We start from the raw sequence: 21,278 nt of genomic DNA, 5'->3' as shown, positions 1-21,278 counted from the left end.
AGGCTAGTCTCGAACTCACAGAGATCCGCCTGCCTCTGCCTCCTGAGTGCTGGGATTAAAGGCGTGCGCCACCACCGCCCGGCCCCTGTGGTGGTTCTTATGTGAACCCGTAGCCATGGAGTTCTCAGGACGTGCAGGGTGACCTCACCTAACTTTCTCTTCAAACAGCCTTGGTCGTTTCAGAGAAGGAAACTGAAGGAGGTAAATCAGGGGCTCTCCGGGGGTATCAGGTCTGTCTGAGTTTAGAGCCCGAGTCCCGCCCCACAAGCCTGCCCCACCCACAGTGGACACAGAGCCATTCACACTGCCCTTGTTTCTAGACGCTCACCTGCTCCCACGTTCAATCAGGGGCTTCTCACTCTCCTCCTCCAGAGAGAGCCTAGCCAGCTTCCTCCGTATGAGGATCGATAGTTTCTGCTTTTGGGGTTCCATCCCTGACAGGAAGGAGGCGTGTTACTGACTGTGACCTCATGGACAACTTGAGAACCAAGGATGTGACACGATGGTCATATTTAGAGATAGGAGGCCACGCCCTGGAAGGAACAGTCAAGGCTGCTTCGCAGATGTCTAGCCTGGGGATTCACCTTTGACCTGCTTTCCTGGTAATGAGAGTAGGTCTCTGAGTACAGAGTGAGACAAAGAGCACTGTTCAAGAGAGCCACTAGCCTAAGGTGTATGCCTCCCACCGTCCATCCATGTACAGCCTCTACTCCCTGACTTCACCAGGCCTGATGGTTTAGCCCCCAAACTGAAACCAAGAAGCTAGCTGGATGTGTGTTGTGGAATATTGTTTAAAGATGTGTTTTACCTTCTTTTATGCTGAAGCATATTTGTTAATGATGCAAAGATGTGTGTTGTAGAATATTGTTTTAAGATGTGTTACATTTGTTTATGCTGTGAAACATTTGTTTAAGAATGCAAAGATGTGTTGCATTCTTTTCTGTTGCGTTTGTTTAACTCTGTGAAGCCGTGTTGCTTTGCCTGCCTAAAACACCTGATTGGTCTAATAAAGAACTGAACAGCTAATAGCTGGGCAGGAGAAAGGATCGGTGGAACTGCCAGGCAGAGAGAATGAATGGGAGAAAAAGAGAAGAAGGAGGAGTGAGGAATGGAGGAGAGAAGGGCTCCAGGGGTCAGCTACCCAGCCCCACAGCCCACAAGCAACAGAGTAAGAAGTAAAGAAAGACATAGGATAGAGAAAGGCAAAAGCCCAGAGGAAAAATGTAGTTAAAAGGTAGATAAGATAATTTAAGTTAAGAAAAGCTGACTAGAAATAAGCCAAGCAAGCAAAAAGTAAAACAAACAAACAAAAAACAACTACAGATACGTGCCTATGATCCCAGGCACCTGGAGGCTGAGGCAGGAGGATCTCGTGCACAAATGGGTACTTCAAGAGTATCTTGAGACAGAAAGCTTCTGGTAGGCTCTTAATATTCAGCTCTATCTCAAGCACACTTATATCCACTTCATCGTTGTAGGCAAGGGCTGAGTGTCTTTTGCTATCATTGCCACAGGGACTGCTTCTCTTGGGAAATGCCTGTGTTTGGTTTTTGACTCTTTCAAGACTGACCTGTGAGAGTTCTTTGCACCCCAGGGATAACTGGTCTTTCTCTGACTCACAGGATATGAGGAGGAATACTCTTCTGGTTTGTCACTTCTTTCCATATTGGACTTTTATTTTTTCTTGTCTTAATCTTGGCCAGAGAAGTGCCACCATTTGCTTTAATAAGACCTTTGAGTCTTATTCTATATTCAGAAACGGTGCCCAACTCTAAAACTGTGATGATATCCCCCACCAGGGCGCTATTTTTATATTCGCTCTTTGATTCCGTTGGCATTACTTTTTCAGTCAAAGTATGTTTTTTGATGAAAATAAGTAAAAGTTGAGCTGGAGAGATGGCTCAGCAGTTAAGAGTACTGCCTGCTGTTCCAGAAGTCCTGAGCTTAATTCCCAGCAGCCACATGGTGGCTCACAACCATCTGTAGTAAGATCTGGTGCCCTGCCCTCTTCTGGACTGCAGGCACACACACAGACAGAACACTGTATACATAATGAATAAATAAATCTTTTTTTAAAAAAGTAAAAGTCAATCAGTCCACTTGCGATGTACATTAAATTACTAAATTGTCATGTGTCCTTTTCTCACTAAGGAGCTGGCTCTGGAAGCAGCCGTTCATGTCCATTTCAGACCCAAGCACGTTTGTCTCCTGTCCTCCAAGGCCATTTGTCTGGGAATAGGCTGCCCTCTGCCCCCCAAAGTCTGTGACATAGAGAGAAGAGAACAGCAAAGCAGGCCAAGAATAATATTCTTGAGAGCAGCTGGAACACCTTCCAGAGGTGACCGCTGCTGGCCCCACCATATAAAAGCAGCTGTGGTGAGAAAGAGAAGCCAGAGGGAACCCCATCCCCCATCTGCAGGAAAAGCCTCAGGTCTCAGGTCTCAGCCTCAAACCCCCAGGTAGTTTCTACTGTGTGCTGTGAGCATCGGATGGACTGACTGATCTCTATCCGGTTTTGTATTTGGTGGTGTAACTACCCTGATAGAAGCAAAGAGATTCTAAGAGAGGCACTTGTGCCTCTCAATTTGACTATCGGGTCAGTGGCAGGTGGGAACATATTTTGACCTGGATTGCTTAGATGCTCATATACTTGGCCCTCTATTTAAACTTTGACCTTACTTCAGGATCCAGAAGATAGATTGGGGGGGGGGCGGTTTGCTGGATCTCTTAGTCCCACTCCTGAATGTGACCACATTGTATAAATTTCCTTTTTCTGCTTTCCTCTTAGTTTGGCTTATTTAATAGGCTTATTAGGATGGGAAACCAGATCTGATTTGGGGCACAGGTTGTGGCCCCACCCTGTTCTGTCCAGAATTGTCCATCAGTAGCTCCAGATGGTGCCTGACAGGGACTTTCCCCAGCTGCATCTTTTGAGTACTGTGTGATAACGTTTTGCTGTCTCTTGATCTGTCTGCAACTTGATTATTTATTTTTGTTACTTTGGGTTTGCTATGTACTCAAACTCACTCATTCAAAGCCACAAGTGTGGCTATTATAGATCATTCTGGGGCCAGAATACCACTCAATGAAAAAGATACTTTACCCTGACTGAGGGACAGTAGACACACCTCAGTCCCAACCACCCTACACCTCTACCCTAGGGCCATAGTACAAGTCAGGTGGACCACTTACGTGGAACCTGGAGGTCATCAATGGTGACCACTTCATCCAGCTGTATCAGGAATTTCTCTGTGAAGGAGGCCAAGCTTGCTATGAAGAAGCGGCTGTACCTCTTGGCAAATTCCTGGAAGAAGCAGTGAAAATGGACTTCATAAACAAAATCTCCATTACCAGGCTGGCAGAGGGAGGGTAGATTTGGCTCTGTAGAGAGTCTCCTGGTAAGGCCTCCCCTGCACTACCTTAGCAACCGCATCAGGGCTAACTAGCACCTGGTCCTCAGAGCCCAGAGACCGCTCCCAACATCTGGTCTGGTATGAGACTAAGAAAGAATTCAGAGGGGAAAGGACTTGCCAGAAAAGCATGAGGAGCTGAGTTCAATCCCCACCCTCACAAAAAAAGCTGGGTGTGATGGTATGTGTTACGGTTCTAGGACTGGGGAAAGAGAGACAGGGATTCCTGAGGCAACCAGCCTAGCCTATTTGGTGAGTTCTGGGTTCAGTGAGGGACTTTGTCTCATAAAACAGTCTGACTGTTCCTGAGGAGCAATACCCTGCACTGACCTCTGCCTTCCATATGCATGTATATACATACATACATATGTGCTCACACACTTCTTCCCCCTAACACACACACACACACACACACACACACACACACACACACACACACACACACACAATCCAGAAATGGCCAAGGCACATACTCAGACAATTCACCAAGCAGAAAATAAAAGTAGGTATGGATCATGAAGAAAATGGTTATTGCTAGTTTTTTTAATAAATAATTTAGGAGTCAAAGTATGGCCAGATGTAGTGGCCCATGCTTTTAATGCCAGCACTCAGGAGGCACTCTGTGAGTTCGAGGCCAGCCTGGTCTACATGGAGAGTTCTAGAATAGCCAGGACTATATAGAAAGACCCTGTCTCAAATGAAGAGACAAAACCAAAGTAATGTAAGCATCCCATAACGACCAGTTCATCTACCAAAAAGACCTATCACTTTTGTGTTCTCTGGCTTAAGTGCCAACCGTCGGGGTCAACTTTCTGAAGGGGAGCATAGCCCTCAGCATCTGGGATGGAGACTGAATGGCAGTGCTCACCTCCATCTTCTCCTGGTTTGCATGGATCACCTGGCCCCACTCTTCCTGTCTTAGCTCCTCCACAATGTTTAGGGACTCCATTTCCCGGGCAAATATGGGGTGTCCGAGATTTGGCTGGAGCTTCAGGGCATTTTCATCCTTCAATCAAACAAATCACACATAAGCAGAGGTTTTGAGTCAATCTTGGAGATCAGGACCAAGGACTTCTGTCAACTAAGGCCACATTCAGGCATATATGTCCTGTGGTTACATGAGCATAGAAAGGGACTCGGTGGGAGGGTGGCTGGTGCCAACGCTGGGGGTTGGAGAGGAGGCGGAGCTGAGCACCTGCTCCAACAGAATGTGGCCCTTTAGTTCAATGAAATCAGCACCAATCATATCCCACAGCACCAAGGAACACTGTGGCGCTGTCATTGATCTCAACGACCAAGGCCCTACCAAAGACTCAAACCCAGCCTAGAGTTTGGGGCATGCTTTCTGCCAACAAGTGCTGCCGTGGTTACTAATTCACCAGTGTCCCCTGGCCCCAGCAACCCCCAAACCTAGCTCCTCTTCTTCCCTTGGACTCAGCCTCGCTCATGACCGACCTGCCTCTGTTCTCAACTCCCTGCACCTTCACCTTCTTCTTCTCTAGATGCTTCTGCTGCTGCTCAAACTGGTCCCGAATCTCCTTCATGGATGTGCAGAACTTGTCCCAGTGCTGATCCTTGTAGTTCTCTACCACCAGCCAACACACCTGGGGCAGCAGCTCCTCGAATCTCCTCACCTGGGCACGCAATTCTGCAGAAATTGGGGGTAGGATATCAGGGAGTGGACAGAGGAGACATAGGTTGTCGAGGCCATATCTCCAAAAATAGGAAAAGGATTGGTCTCTAATGCGCTAAGAGCTACTCCATCAAAAGGAGATCTGCAGCCAGACCAAGGTGGATAATGATGGTTAGGCAAATTCATAGGGATCCTGGACAGTGTGCTTAAAATGTGTTGTCTTTCGTCAGCTTGGACAAGGTCCCACCTACGACTTGGGTGTTGCCTCGACTTTGGCTCTCCCCTCTCCTGGACTTCCAAACAGTCGTGGGCTCAGACCTACGCTGCCATTCCTGTATCTTTATCTCTCACGTTTTCATCTCATTGTCTTGCAGGATCTTTCCTCTGTACCTGGCTTCCAGTTCACTAATTCCACTAAAACCTGGCTGCACACCTGCTCATCATTTTAAAATGCCAACTCATAATGTTTCTCTTTTAGAAGTTCTAGTTCATTCTCTTTGGTATCTAGTTGGCCATTTCTGTAGTACCTTACTCCCATGTTTCCAGTTTCCCCTTTTATTAAACTATAAGCACATCATTTTCTATTTTGTGCCCAGTGCCTCCCCCTTCCTCTCTCATTCCCTCTCTCTCTTCCTCTCTCCTTCCATTTCTACCTCTTTTTTGTTCATCCCTCATTCTTCCCCTACTCTTACCATGTAGCCCAGGCTGTCTCAGTCTTCCTAGTGCTGGAATCGAAGGTAGCTAGCTACAGCTAGCTGTGCCTGAGGCTCCTTCCGTGTCTGACCCCAAGTGATCTGTAACCACAGTGAGTACTGTGGGAACTTTATGTGTGGAAGTCAGAGGGCTGAGGCAAAGGCAGGTTTGAGGTTCAAGGATGTCTCAGTATGAAGCAAATTCTGGACACTGTTAGAGAATGGTAGCCTGAAGCTGGAGGATCTGTTTCAAGTCCCTTTGAATGATTCCCATAAAATAAAATAAGTGTTTTGGTAGATACAAATCAGGTTTAGACACCTCATCAGGGCTAAACTTCTGCTCTGGATCCCCAGTGGAGCTTTTTATATCTTGTCTTCATCATCCATTACCAAGGTTTCTGCTGAGTTGTTTGATTCTAGTTGAAATTGTGTGTGTGTGGGGGAGGGGGAAGAGGTTGTGCCTTACTGGCCTGAGTGAGGCGTTTGAGTCTCGAACACCCTGCTCTGCAGACAGAGCCCCGTGTGGTCCTAGCTTTACGTGCAACATCTCACCTTGGGTGGTCTTCACATGTGCCTCCTTTTTTTAATACCCTGGCTATGAAAGAAGAGGCTTGGAACTGGAGAGATGGCTCTCAGAAGAGAGCACTGACTGCTCTTCCAGAGCTTCTGCATTCAATTCCCAGTTAGCACAGCTATTTATGGTGAGATATGGTGCCCTCTTCTGGCATGCAGGCAAACATGCAGGTAGAACACTGTATCCATAATACATAAATAAAATCTTTAAAAAAAAAAAAAAAGAAGAAGAAGAAGAGGCTCGAGGTCCCATGGATTTAGGGTGGCAGCCAGGATCAGACTCTGGTCCATTTATTATAATTTCTATTCTCACTTAATTTTTGGTTTTTGGGTATCTCATACTTCATGACTACTTTAAAAGATTTTATGCCCCTAATTCTATTCCTTTGTATGCCCTCAGGTGGAGACATAGAGGGTGCTGGACTGCTATGCCAAAGGGAACAGAAGTCTCCACCGGCAGATTAGGTTTCTACAAGAGAGGAACGCTGTCTACTGTGCTTCTCAAGCCCTGACCACAGGGCCTTTGCTTTCAGGACAACCGTAGAGAATGGATCACTCTGAGCTCACTGAGAAACACTGTCTACGGCTTGGATTTCTCTCATTCTACTATCAGGGGCTCTGACCGTCATTGCCTGTGACAGATTGATCCTCAAAGAAGCTTTCCATGGCAACTGTTGCTGCTTCCTCCAGCTTACAGATAAGAGGTGAAAGCCCAGAAAGGTAGAATCATTTTGCCCAAGTCATAAAGCTGGGAGATCACAGGGCTGGGTTTTCGCTCCAGGTCTGGCTACCTCCTAATCCTCCCACCCCACCTCCCTTGCTACCTCTGAGATCACACAACAGAGCCCAATGAAGTGTGATAGATCTGCACAGAGGAATAGTATTCTGTGTTTTTTTTTTAACTACCATGTAATCCAAAACATGCATAACCTCAAAACATCCCATAAAGTGAAAGAGGAAGTCGCGAGGCCACGTGAATCCATGCCACGAAAGGACAGAGGGGACAATTATGGACAGGTGTGAATGTGGTTTGCCTGGGTCTGGAAGGGGGCAGGTTGATGAGGGCTAACGTGGACAGTGGTGGCAGTTATACAACTCTGGAAATGAACCAAAAACCACTGAATGACTGGTCATAGCCTATGATTGTAGAATGAGAGAAATCCAAGCCACAGACAGCGTTTCCTAGCGAGCTCAGAGGCATTTGTTCTCTACGGTTGTCTTCAAAGCAAAAGCCCTGAGGTCAGGTAGGCTAGGAGAGGCCAGGCGGCCTGTGAACAGAACCACAAACTCCGAGAAACAAAGTGGAAAACCAACTACGTTTGTGAAAAAACAATGAACCTTCAAAAAAAATTTTGACCCAGGTAAATTTTACAGTGCTTTCTCTTACCCGCAAGAGGCTGGCTTTTTACAGGGCCTCAGTGACTCAAAGGGAAGGTGGACTGAGGTCCACCCTGGCCAGACCTGCTCCTTGTGTTCCTCCTGCCAGCCTCCTCCCAACAGAATGGCACTTACCCAGAAGGCAGGAGTTGTGGTACTCGTCTGCCTGATTCTGGTATTCCATAATCTTCTTGCCAATGTGCTCAGCGCATTGGTCAAAGTTTTCATACATGCATTCAGGCCTGGTGACTGGGTGTTTCTCTTTGCGGTAAAAATCCTACCAGAGAGAGGTGACCATGTGTGGCCCCACCAGTCCTTCTTGACCTTCACACCTCCACCTGTACTCCCCCTCTACTCACGTGACCCTGTCCTCATCCCAGGCCCACCAAGCATGGCTACACACAGACCAGGTTCTACTTGAATGAGTGAATGGCAACTCCTATTTAGCCCTAGAGACCCAAGTCCATGGCATCTCAAACTGGAACAGGGCTGGGTGTTTACTAGGAAGCAACAAGATGTGGACCACAGAGATGAGCCGGAGCCCTGCCTGGCAGAACCCAGCCTGTGGAAGGCAGACAGGAGGCCGGGATATGTTCCGGGATATGCCAGAGCAGGACAGCATGCAGCTGGACACACTGTTGGGAGCCTTGAGGCTTTGGATCAGTACAAGAGTGTTTCTCCAGTGGGTCTCCGTGAGGCAAAGCCTGTGGAAGCAATCTCACTCAGCAAGGACCGGTGGACTTGGAGACAGCACAGAGGCTTCTGGATCTGCGCAGCCTTTATACTCTATTCTCTCACGCAACATTGATGACCCTCTTAGCAGTTTTTAGTGTCATTGTGCCAGTCACTCATGGGGCAGAGCTGATCAGTCCCGAAACCCCATCTTTTCTTAAATATTTCCCCCTAAAACTCTTCAAGTACTGATGCATCTTGGGTTTTTTATCCAGAAATACCAGCTCTCACTCCAGACCTGGGGAACTGTTCTGATTCTGTGCTGACAGGATTGGAGACAATACAAGTCAGCGGGCAGTTGGAGTGCAAGCTAACTGTGTGCAGGCAGCTTACGGCAGACCGCCCTGTTTCTGTAAATAGGCTTTGTTAAGTTTTGAACATTATTGTTGTTCTTGAGAATGTGTGCCTATGTTGATCACCTTTTGACTTCGAAAATACAGGATGTACCTGGCTTAGTATTTGGCCAAGTTAGCAAAATAATAGGCATTGTTCTTGGTTTAAAAGGTGTTTAGATGTAAAAGATGGGGGAAGAAACATATTTGACATATTTGTTTTTGCAGGAGGTTGACTGTTGGAGGAAGGGAAAAACATGTTTGTTAGTATGGAAAAACATGCTTGTTTTTGAAGTATAAAGATGACTGGAGCTACTTGGAGCTGGCCATCTGTGTGGAACTCATCTGGTGGTCAGTCATTACCTCATTTCTTCCCACCCACACCCCTTCCTTGTCTTGGGATTTAAACTCTGGCTGAGGCAGGACCATGGTATCCCACCATGTCTGGTGGCTGGGGCGCTTAGGGACAGAGATTGGTTTTTTTTCCACTTGACACGCTACACTCATCTGCTGACACACAAACTGTGTCCAAGCAGTGTTTGCTGATTAACAAACACACGTTGCATGGTTTAGTTTCTGAGAGGAAAAATTAAAAACAAAACAAAAAGAAGCAAACAGAATAGATCTGGGGTCTTAAAGGGGTAGGATCTTAGAGTACCCTGTTCCACAAACTGCATAAGGTGGAGGGGGCTGGCTGGAGGGGCTTCCGGGATAGGCAGAGGGCCTGCAGGTGGCTCTCACCTCCACCACGAAGAGCAGATGTTCATTGCTGTCCCAGAGGAGAGTCAGGATGATACCTTTGAAGTCCCTGCAACCCAAACAAAGCACATCTCTGAGGTGCTTCTTACAGATGCAGCAACACAGACAGAGCCAAGCAATGGAGAGTTCGGAGTGTCCTTCTCCGACCCTCTCCTACTAATTACTCATTACTGCCCCAGGACCTTGCCCTTTGAACATCCCAATTAAGGAAGGAAGGAAGGAAGGAAGGAAGGAAGGAAGGAAGGAAGGAAGGAAGGAAGGAAGGAAGGAAAAAATGGAGCTTCTTGGTCCCATTTGTCCCCTTCGTCTGATCCTAGCTCTGTACCGATTCTCGATTGCCTGATTCTAATACTCTCTGCTCCTCTGGGGCACCCTAATCAGTGGGTTGGGGATTGATTGGTTTGCCTGGCTAATTAATCTCTGTCTCTCCCAGCAGACTGTAAAGTCTACCAAGTATTTAAAATACTGACTGGGAGATTATTAGATGGACGTGTCTCTGGTTCCTGAATTTCCTGCGTGAGCTCAGGATAAACAGAAGGCCATAGTCCACAAAAAAGAAACTTCAATTTACTGAATCAGAAATAGCTAATGGGCCGGGCGATGGTGGCACACGCCTTTAATCCCAGCACTCGGGAGGCAGATCTCTGTGAGTTCGAGACCAGCCTGGTCTACAGAGCTAGTGCCAGGACAGGCTCCAAAGCCACAGAGAAACCCTGTCTCGAAAAAAAAAAAAAAAAAAAAAAAAAACAGAAATAGCTAATGGGCCCCTAACTAGGGACTTTGCACAGGTAGCTAATCGAGTATTTTCTTCTCGCTTCCGTGAACATGAACGCATTTTCCCCTTGGTGCCTCCTCCATGGAGCTCTAGACCACACACAATCCACAGTCCCCATTTATGAGCGCCTATCTGCGCAAATCCACATGGTGGTAGCATTTTAATATGCCAGAGCGTTAACTCTGAATGAAGACCGCGGGGTGGAGAAATTCAGCAGGGGGCGCTGGTGGTCTCTGCATCGGTTGGCCCCTGAACTCTGAAAAAATAATGAGCTGGTCCCGACATTCCGCACCTATAATCTCAGTAGGAGGTCAAGGCAGGGTGAGGAAGAGTTCAAGGTTGTCCTTGGCTACCTTTGAGCTCCAGGTCAGCCTGGACTACTGAAATCTTGTCTAAAACAATAACAATAAAAATGATTAGTTACGAATAAGTCAAAGCTAGAAAGGGAGATGGCTCAGGGGTAAAACTGATTGCTAAGCAGGTTTGAGACCTGAGTTTGATCCCAGGATCCATGTTAAAAAACAAACAAACAAAAAACAGATGAAGTGGTCATCTCCTCAGATGAGAAGGGAGTCAGAGACTGAAATTAGCATGTGATACAGCAAAAACAAGAAGAGAGGCCCTGCCTAACACGGCAGGAGAGAACCGACGCCTGAAAGTTGTTCTCTGAGCGCGCACGCGTAAACACACACACACACAACACACACTCGTGCAAAGTAGCATGCACACACCCTCATTCACTCTCATAATGATAATGAAACTAAATTAAAAGTTTAAACATAGTAAGCCCTCTAGAGGGCGCTGTACTGCGGAGCTTTACGTCCATCTGACACAAGCTCAAGTCACCTGAGAGGAGGGAGTCTTAACTGAGAAAACTGCCTCTAGACTTTCCAGCTACAGGCAGGCCTGGAAAGCATTTTCCTAATTAGCGATTGACGGCTGAGGGCCCAGGGTTCTATAAGAAAGCAGGCTGGTCAAGCCACTGGGAGCAAGCTAGTAAGCAGCACCCCTCTGTGGCCAGAGGTAAGAGTCCCGGGTGTGTATATGTCAAAGTTTGCTAAGAAGGGGGGGGGGGCTCAGTGAGAGAGTAGGGCTCTACTCTAGGGCTTGGTGTTCTCCAAGGGCTTCTGACATCTTCAACTTGAGATTCTGCTGATTTGCTCAAAAAGAAGCTATACTAAAGTAACCCTAGCTTTTGCTTTAATCACTAAAGTGCCGATAAAGAAGATGCAGTGGGGTGGGAAAACTGCAAACAGTCAAACAAACAAAAAACAAGCAAATCCCTCAAACCCCAAAAGTATCTTGTCATCATGAAATACTGAGTTTGGAAAATGTGAACTTTTGGTAAAAATGTTTCTCAACAAATACATGTATTAAGCTAAGACAAACTGACCTTGTGTGTAAGTTAACCCTCCCTGCTTCTCCACTGTTCTCACAAGGGAAAGGGTCCTCACAGAGGGAAAGGGCTCTCACAGAGGAGAAGGGTTCTCACAGCAGGAAAAGGGTTCCATAACGGGAAACAATTTGTCAGTACTTACTCAGTCTGAGGAGGAGGCCTGTCCCCAAGCACCTGGTACTTCTTGTCAACTCGGCTGATCTTGCTATGTCGTGTCATGCTGTCACACAGAAGAAGGTCAGTATTTTGTAGTGTGCACACGTGTGTGTGTGGGTGGCGGGGGGGTGGTTCTGTATCCATTGGGCCTTGCCTGGGATGCCTGAGAACCTATGATGCCTATAGGGCAAGATGACTGGATTTTAGAATAGCTCTACAGGATACTTCCCTGTTCTTCAACATTTCTGACAAAAAACCTTAACTTTGGGTTTATTGCTGAGTCCCAGCCAAGGTCAGGTAGAGGGCAAGTGGCAGAGGTGGTCAGGTTTAGAAGATAACATCCTCCCTTTCCCATGAAGACTCAAGGAGAGCTGTTGGGGTCAGTAAATAATCAGACAACACTTCTAGTTAGCTGTGAATTCAGTTACACAAGGCATAATTAACACACACAAAACTTATGCGACCCAAGGCTTGGCAAAGACCAAAGTTGGCTCAGCCGTCTTCTGACATTTGCTTTCTCTGAAATATGCGGGTTAGGGCTAGTGGCCAGAGGCTCATGTGTGATGGGTGACCTCTTTAGAGCTTAGCAGGGGATCATGGACTTAGACACCATGTCCTAATCCTCCTGTACCTGTGAAGTTGTTCCAGGAAACCCACCAGCTGCTGTGCTCAGTCTGCCCCCTTTCTAGTGCTGCCTCCTTTGTGGGGAGATTGAAGGGCAGGGATCTACCTGTCATCCTAGTGACAGTCACCCAGATACTTCTCCAGGTACAAGCATGTTGGAGCTGTGATTCACCGCTAAGGATGAACTCAGGCCTGAATAAGCCAGTGTTAGCAATGCTCCCGACCGCCTTCCCACACAGTTCCTGAACCTGAGTGCAAGTGGGACCTGAGACCAGAGTCTGAGCAAAAGACAGGCCACCTGGCCTTTGTCTGGGGACAAGTGGGCCCAGGGCATCTGTGAAGGGGACATTTGAGATGGCCTTGCCTCCTCACCTCCCTGCCGAGGTGACACTGGAGCTGGCCAAGGCCTTCTTCAAAGACTTGTCTCCCTGGTACCGTTTCTTCAAGGCTTTGGGTGACAAGTGTCCAAGACAAGAGCAGAGAAGAAGAGGTGACAATGGGCTGGAGCTGCCACCAATGCCCCCATCACTACCTTCTCTGAGACCCACAGGCCTGTGCTTCTACCTGTGTGGGAGCGATCCTTATCACACGCGCTTGTCAATTTTGTCTGAGGAATTCTGAAACCAAAGGGAAGGAAGTGAACTTTTCCAAGGTGACCATGACAACAGCCCAGGCTAAACCCTGGGTAACATCCAAAATCTCACTATGAGCTCAGGAATTTGGATGAGTAACTGAGGTTTAAGAGGGGAAGCCTCTGGGCTGAGGTTACAGGCTCCTGGAGCAGCCTTCCCATGGTGCTCCAGGGAGGAGGGCCCCAGAGCCACAGTGGGAGGCACTCACTGAAGGATCTTCTTGACCACATCCACAGCAGGGTCTTCGATCATGGGCCTCCCCATGCGGGTTGGCTGGGCGAAGGACTCAGGGGTGACAGGGCCCACCTTGGCTTCCTCCTCAAGGTCTTCTGAAGATTCATGGATGTCACTCTCCACTTCCATTTCAGTGAGGATGGTGTCCTGCCGTTCAGAGAGAAATTCTGAGTAGAGGGGCCACATTTTAAGGGGGCAGCAGATACTGTCCACTGCCATCTTATCCAAGTGATGGCTGGAGGCAAGCTGCCTGGTTCTTAGTGCTCATCTGCCCTAACAGTGGCTGTGCTCCTATTCCCTCAGGGAGTCAATTGATCATCATTCATTCATGCGAGACTTTAGGAAGGTTTCCCAAGGCCTGTTCTCCACACGGCCCTGTCTGAATTCTGGGGACATGAAGAGAGTCTGTAGAGGGTCCCTGACCTCTTGAAGCTTGCAGTCTAGGTTAAGACAGACAGACATTCAATGCATACACATGCACACACACACACACACACACACACACACACACACACAAATGTGTGGTTAGAATTAGGACCAGTCCTATGAAGGAAAAGTTCCAGCATATTCTGTGAGCATGAAGTGAAACCTGCAGCATCAGCCATGATATTCCCAACTGGTGTCTTGACCCCATGGGATGAAGGAATAAATGAAGGCAAGACTAAGAGTGACCAATTGCCTGGGAGAAAGGGCAGTAAAGAGGCCCACAGAGTAATCAGTCTGGTTGTTCCATCATTTATTCTGAGTCCCCTCTCCTGTCAGGCCTTTGAAAGGGCACAAGCTAGAACCCTGGAGCCTTTGTATTGCCATGAGCAGTGTAGGGAATGGATGTGTGTGTGTGGGTTACCTAGCTGCACAGAAGGGAAAGACTCCCTTTGGAAGGAAGAGTAGCCAAACTCTGGTAGCTGAGTGGTTGATGTGGGATTCCCCTCTGTATGCTGTGAATATGTTTTATTACCATTGGTTAATAAAGAAGATTCTTTGGCCTATGGCAGGGCAGAAAATAGCAAGGTGGGAAATCCACACAGAGATAGAAGAGGAAAGAAGGCAAAGTCAGGCAGACACCATGTAGCTGCCCAAGAAGCAAGAGGTAACAAACCACGAGCCTTGTGGTAAAATATCTTCTAAAAATAGAAATTGGTTAATTTTAGATGTAAGAGTTAGTTAATAAGAAACCTGAGCTAATAGGCCAAAGAGTGTGTAATTAATATTAAGCCTCAGAGGGCTGGGGAGATGGCTCAGAGGTTAAGAGCACTGCCTGCTCTTCCAAAGATCCTGAGTTCAATTCCCAGAAACCACATGGTGGCTCACAACCATCTATAATGGGGTCTGGTGCCCTCTTCTGGCCTGCAGGCATACACACACAGACAGAATGTTGTATACATAATAAATAAATATTAAAAAAAATATTAAGCCTCAGAATGGTTATTTCATAAGCGGCTGCAGGAACTGGTGAGCGGGACCTGGTGGGTGGAGAGAAACTGGTCCAGGGGAGCAGCGGAATGGAGGGTATTTGTAGCTGCAAGCGGCAGCTGCCCATTCATGCAGCAAATGGCTCTGGAGTTCCTTGGGAGTGACTGAGAAGCTCATGAGCAAAGTCTGATGTGGGAATGGGGAAAGAGGCAGTCATGCAGGCTCCGCCCATGCCATACTCAATCTCTGGCAGATGGCCCCTTAACCAGAGACCTTATCTCACGGTCAGTAGATTCATGGGGAAGTAGGAGATACGCCAGGGTCAGTAGTCCCACCTAAATCAGAAGGCAAGAGATGCCTTTGACTGGGAGAGAGGGATGAAGGATACTGATGACAGATCATGGAAGCTTCCCTGTGACTGACTGGTTGAAGGGTTTGACTTTGACACTGAAGGCAGGAAAATGACAAAGTTATTTGGGCCTTTGCTGCTGTACAGGGACTGGGCATCGAGTGTGTGAGAGGATTTAGTAGCTAGAGGAAGAGACATGGGGGTCTTGTTGGAGATGGAGGGTGTGGCTGCTCATGGCAGATGGGAGGCGGAGGATGAGGTGGATGGATGTGGCTGAGGCCACATGCACTGGCTAACTTGAGAATCTTGGGAGAGAGCCGTAATATCAAAGATGTGAGGAGTCTCCTAAAAGACAAGTGTAAGGAGCCAGGCCACAGGGGACCTCAGCTGAGATCTGACTCCACAGTGAGTTCTCCTTCTCTAACATCGGACCTGATGAAGCCTGGGCATCTCCTCTCCTCTTCCACTGTACTAGATCTTGTGTCTCCTGGGAGCCCAGACACAACTTCTCTACCCTTTCCCTGATCTCTCTGTGCTCCTTACCGTGAAGACCTCCTGGGTAATGGACACCACATCCAGGCTGCAGTTGAGGTACTTAATCCTCTGGCTCAGTTTTTCCTTCCAGGATCGGACAAAGGCAAGGAGGTCATCTGTGTTCACCATCTAATGAGAATAGAGAGGGAGGGAGGGCCCGGAAAACAGGCAGGGTCACCAGAAGTGCAGGGACAGGAGCTTATCCAGGAAGGACAACGTTAGGTTCTTCCAAGTCCCCTCTCTTATAGGAAATGGTCCTAGAGGAATATGTGCGTCAGGGGGTCACTGGCTAGCTCTCTTGGGCAGCCGTCCTAAGGTGGCAAATCCTTCACTGATGGAGGATACTGTTCCTAGTCTTGTAGGTTCAGATATAGACAAGTGACTCAAAACTGCCTGACTCGGTTTCTTCATCTATAAGATGGGGATATGGACACCCCCAGTCTCTCCTCTAACTCTAAAATTATGTTTAAAGGGTACATTTGGTCCAGTTGTCAGGAGGGTGGACTTGCCTGTCTCTAGGCACTCCCCTCAGCAGCACCCTACAGGCCCAGGCATGCACCCTCGACCATCTTTATCACCACTATGCATCCAAGACTTTACCATTGTTTCCTTATCACTGTTATGAGATTATAAACCAGGCTCCTCCATCAACACAGGAATGGGACGCTCAGCTCACACTCTCCCCACCTAGTCGGGAGGCTGGGCAAGTCTCCTGACATCCACCTAATATGAAAGAACCGGTGGAGCTTGGAAAAGAAAGAAATGAATCTAAATGCCGCTCCTCTAGATGGTTAGGGCTAGTCTGTCCCTTGACACCAGGAAAGGGAGGCCAGAAAAGTGATGGACAAAATGTTCTATCTACACAACCTCTCTTCATTGTGATTTACTCAACGGGTATATAGGAAAGTCTGTGAAGGTAAACAATGGAACTGAGGGTGTCTCTGTCTCCAGAGGGACATTCATTCTGCACATGATGTCCTGTGGGAACTTTTCTCCAGAATCATGTGCCATACCATACAAAAATTTGCAAAGAAGATAGAAAAAAATAAATGTCCTCTTGGGGGCTCACATTGATCGAGACACAGCCCAGAGCTGGCATGAAAGAAATGGGACAGGAAGCATTTTTCTCAGACTCACAGGCCAAGTACCCAGCTCCGGGGCATCTGGGTGAGCTGCCCAGAGATACCTTGTGAGACCAGGGCACATATGAACCAGGGTGCAGACAGGCACTCATGGCCAAAAACCAAGTATGCACACACCCAGAGACCTGTTCTGCTTGCCTTGGGGGAGCCAGAGACACTCATCAACATAGTCCTGCTGATCTCTGTAGCAATCCCAACTTTTCACAGGTTAGACATGAAAAATCAGTTTATGTCTGTGATGAAGAGGAGCACAGAGTTCTGCTTCTCTGACCTGGACTGATGGCTTGCAGAGGGAAGCAGGGTCCCCAAATCCAGTCTCAGGCCCTTACCCTCACTAACCATTGCATGCTCACCGGAGGCTGTTGTGTGTGTGTGTATGGGAGGGGGGGGGATTAATTGGTTTTTTTTTCTGCCTTCCATTAACACAAAAGTTGGCTGGCAAGGCTCAGAGACACCCCACCCGTCCTGTGCTGGAGAACTCTGGTACCCAGACGCAGGTCTACACCAACTTTGCCATTCTTGACGGGGCGCACACAGTTTCTGTGATGCACTCACGCCCTTGTCTCCCCGGTGGTCTCTACAGGTTTGTATCTTGTGTTGAAGCTGTTCCAGGGAAGAATTCAACCCTTCTGATTGTGAATTGGACTTCGCCACCTAGAAAACCAGGAGTTTTGAGATTCTGTTTTTGGAATAGATATCAAGAACAGGCAACTGTCCTTCAAGATACACAAGAAATTGATTAAACGCTGAAAAGATACAGTGAGAGAGTATATAGTCATATTGGAAAATAGATCAATACAAGTTTAAAAGATTTGTTTCTGTATTAAATAGGTCTGGGTTAAGCGAAACTGGTGCTACAGAGTGTGGTTAAGTATGCAAGACCCACCAGGAGGCATACAGAGCTTTGGAACACTGACACTCTGTCACAGAGTTCCAGTTTTCAGGACACCCGAGGACACAGGCAGTGTCCCGGACAAGGGTGCTTCGCACAGTCCTGGACAGGCATCATGCCGAAAGAGGACTCAAAAACAAAAACACCCTGGCAACCCAGCAATGACAGGGAGGCTGCTCAAAGGGTAATCTTTAAAGAGTATGCAAGGGCCTGGAGAAATGGCTCAGTGGCTGAGTGCTTGCTCTGCTGCTTAAAGGAAGTGAGTTTGAATCCTCTGTACTCACACAGAAAGCCCGACATAGCCATTTGTGCTTGCGACCTCAGAATGGGGAGCTGGCTCCTGAGAGTGTTCTGGCCAGCCAGTCTTGCTAACCCTATCTCCTCCCAGATTTTCTCCTACCTCGTTAGGGCCCCAACTTCATGCCCTCTTTTTGTTTTATTATTATTTAATAATCCATCATCTCCCATTTGTATCATCCATACAGGGTCTCCCATTGACCTGGAGCTCATCAGGTAGGCTAGCCTGACCAGTCAGCAGGCTCCGGACATCTGCCTGTCTCTCCTCCCCAGCACTGGAACTGCTAACATGTAGACCATGCCCAGCTTTTTAGACGTGGATCTGGGGACTGACCTCAGGTCCTTCTGTGAGGCAAGCACTTTAAGGACTAAGCTGTCCCCCCAGCCCTTGCCTCAGTTTCCCTATGTCTAAAATGGATACAAAAGCAGTCCATCCAGTTCTTATACGGACAAACAATGCTAAACCAAATCAGTTGGTGATTGTGGAGCACAGTAACTCAGTAACTGGGTGGGACTACTAAGAGTTATTGGTCTTCCTGGCTGAAGCACCCTGGGACAGACCCCAGGCTGCAGGTGCGTGTGATGGATGTCCACTAGATGAAGGGACACTAGATGTCCGCTGACCTACCTGACACTTGATGTTCACTTGCAGGTTTGTCATCAGCCGTTGGATTTTCTCTACGAAAATCAGGTCTGAAGACAGGTTATGGAATTTACTCTCAAATTTGTTGATGATATCATTGGCCTAGAAGGAAAGATGAGAAGGAAATCAGGGTGAACTTGATCTGGAACACCAGACCTTGGAAGGATGGGGAAGCTTTTATATGGCTGGGGCCCAGGTGTAGCCATTGTTCAGAAGTGACAGCCTCTGGCAGACAGTCCTGGAGGCTGTCTGGGAGGAGGACAGGGAGCCCCCACCTGGTCCAAGTACTCCGTCTCCATTTTCTCCATGTGGATCATGATTAAACTTTCGACGAACTCAATCCGGGTAGCCTCCTTCTCCAAGCGCTGGCACAGTAACTGGATTTCTTCAGGGGAAAAGTTGCCCCCCTCTGAGAACAATCTGAAGAACAATGGAGGAGAAGCAAAGGCCACCAGTCACACTGAACAATTCCTCCACGTCCCAAGGCAGGCACTGGGAAAATAGATGCAGGTTATGCAGAGGCAGAGGCAGAGGCAGTGGGATGGCCAGTTTGCTAGTGCATCAGGTTGGGTTCTCTGACAGATCAGCTGAAACAAATGAGATGCTGCACAAATTCCAGAAGGGCAAGATAAGCATGCAGCTTGGGGGTAGCATGCATGCTTGTCTAACAGGCAGGAGGCTCGGGGTTCAATGCCCAACACCACTGAGTGACTGACTGACTGACTGACTGAATAAATAAAGAAGTCCATCTATGTTGGTGGAGGCTGTTTGTTTGTTCCTGTCCTGAAATAATCGCCTAGAAACTATATTATTTGAATCACTACTTGGCCAATCACTTAAGCATATTACTAGCTAGCTCTTACATCTAGAATTAACCCATTTCCATTATTTTATACTTTACCACGAGACTCGTGGCAACAGGGTTCCAGCTGGCAGCTCACGCCTTTCCTCTCTTGCAGCTCCATGGCATCTGTCTGACTCCACCTTCTTTCTCCCAGCATTCAGTTTAGTTTTCCCTGCCTAGCTCTATTCTACCTGTCACAGGCCAAAACAGCTTCTTTATCCATTAACCAATTAAAGCAACACATGTACAGAAGGACTTCCCACATCACATCTAAGAATGAGAAGTCTGCAGTCTCTTGAGGAAGTGAAACTACAGGGCCCTTTTGGGATGTGGGTAGTACCAACACTGACTTTGACCTGGAGACTTTGATGCTGAGCCTCCATGACCGCATGGGGGAAGGGCCAGCATGGAACTGGAACCTCAGGGTGGCACTTTCAGTGTGAGATTGAGTGACACATGAACCTCACCAGGTTCCAGGATACTGAGACCCCAGGGCAAGGAGGAAAGAAAGTTCTTTCTAATCTGAGATTTTGTTAACTGAATATGTGTTCTCCGGAATGACAAAATGAAATAGAGCCTCAAGCAGAGAATTTCAACTGGTCCCGAGTAGGTATTGCCCCACGTGGTCCAGTAAAAACAAATACCGACTCTCTGAAGGAATGCCGCATGAGTCCAGCCCTCAAAGAGAGATGCTGGAGATAAAATCCAAGAGAAACAAGTGACTTCTGGTGAAAAGAAAAATCACAAGCAAGTAGGACACCATAAATTAAAGCCAAAAGACACCAGAGAGCAGAGCACAGAGATGCTACAAGTATTGGGCACAAATTACAAAATAACCAAATGTAAGTTGGAAGGAGTCAGACGTACAGAATTAAAGGTAAAAAGTCACAAGCAAAATGTAGATTGATATAAATTGGCTAACAAGTTATAAGAGCTATTGGGACAAGCCTAAGCTAAGGCCAAGCTTTCATAATTAATAAGAAATCTCCCTGTTATTTGGGAGCTGGTGGCTGACAACAAAGCTTGCTACAATACGGCATGCACATACGTGATACACATAATACACGCAGACAAAACACTCCTATGCATTAAAAAATGGATCAAGTATAGCTTGTTACAAATATAAAACGCTAACTCTGGTATTATATCCAGGCATGAATGAGCAAAGATGGTGGGAAAAGGCAAAGGGAAAAAAGGGTCAGTGAGCAGACAGAAAAACACCATCATTAGTTTAGGGGGAGGCAAACTAAAACCATCCTCTGACACTGCCTCCCATCCACTGCAATTTAGAAAGAAATTCATAGTAAGTAATGGGAGGATTCAGGGAAACCAGAACTCCTACACCTGGCTAGTGGGAATACAAAATGGAAGTTACTTTCGAAAACAGAATCTAAAAATGACTCCTCAACAGAAAAAGGACAGGACCACCACGTGACAGAGCTGTTCCCTGTCTAGAAACAGACAGGACCCAAGCAGGTATCTGCGATGTCCCCTGTGCCACCGTCACAAATCACCCAAAGGTAAACAGACACATAGCCACCCAATAGGCGGGTGGAAAAATAAACTGTGGTGTGCAACCCAGCACAACGGAGCATCGCTCAGCCTTAAAAGGGAAGAAAGTGTGAACGCAGACGAATCGGCCTCTGGGAGGGTACAAGCGAATGGAATACAGCAGTGAAGGCCAAAAGCACAGCCCCCTCTACAGGCGGTGCCTGGGACGGCTAACTTCTCTTTTCTCTGAGCATTCCTTACCTGTGTATAATGAATGAATCCCAATTCTGTTAACCCCCATGGCCCTCTCTCATGCCTCCTCACCCTCCTTTTCTTCAACAAGCCTTG

At 47.5% G+C, this 21,278-nt stretch overlaps 1 protein-coding gene across 1 annotated transcript in view; it reads right to left on the bottom strand.

Annotated features, from left to right (window-relative positions):
* The window catches only part of Ccdc180 (coiled-coil domain containing 180), a 53,214-nt gene that overhangs the window by 1,964 nt on the left and 29,972 nt on the right, over positions 1–21,278 (bottom strand). The window contains exons 23-36 of the mRNA XM_013351798.2: positions 18,871–19,015; positions 18,581–18,697; positions 17,319–17,417; positions 15,631–15,750; positions 13,300–13,472; positions 13,024–13,076; positions 12,832–12,907; positions 11,822–11,899; positions 9,491–9,557; positions 7,821–7,962; positions 4,898–5,058; positions 4,279–4,416; positions 3,193–3,304; positions 329–434 (exon numbers count right to left, since the gene is read on the bottom strand). Coding sequence (XP_013207252.2) covers positions 329–434; positions 3,193–3,304; positions 4,279–4,416; positions 4,898–5,058; positions 7,821–7,962; positions 9,491–9,557; positions 11,822–11,899; positions 12,832–12,907; positions 13,024–13,076; positions 13,300–13,472; positions 15,631–15,750; positions 17,319–17,417; positions 18,581–18,697; positions 18,871–19,015 — 1,587 coding nt within the window. The remainder of the gene's footprint in view (positions 1–328; positions 435–3,192; positions 3,305–4,278; positions 4,417–4,897; positions 5,059–7,820; positions 7,963–9,490; positions 9,558–11,821; positions 11,900–12,831; positions 12,908–13,023; positions 13,077–13,299; positions 13,473–15,630; positions 15,751–17,318; positions 17,418–18,580; positions 18,698–18,870; positions 19,016–21,278) is intronic.

The sequence above is a fragment of the Microtus ochrogaster genome, linkage group LG5 (assembly GCF_000317375.1).
Source record: "Microtus ochrogaster isolate Prairie Vole_2 linkage group LG5, MicOch1.0, whole genome shotgun sequence".
Lineage (NCBI taxonomy): Eukaryota > Metazoa > Chordata > Mammalia > Rodentia > Cricetidae > Microtus > Microtus ochrogaster.
The sequence above is the reverse complement of the archived record's forward strand: the minus strand, read 5'-3'. Positions and strand labels throughout refer to the sequence as shown.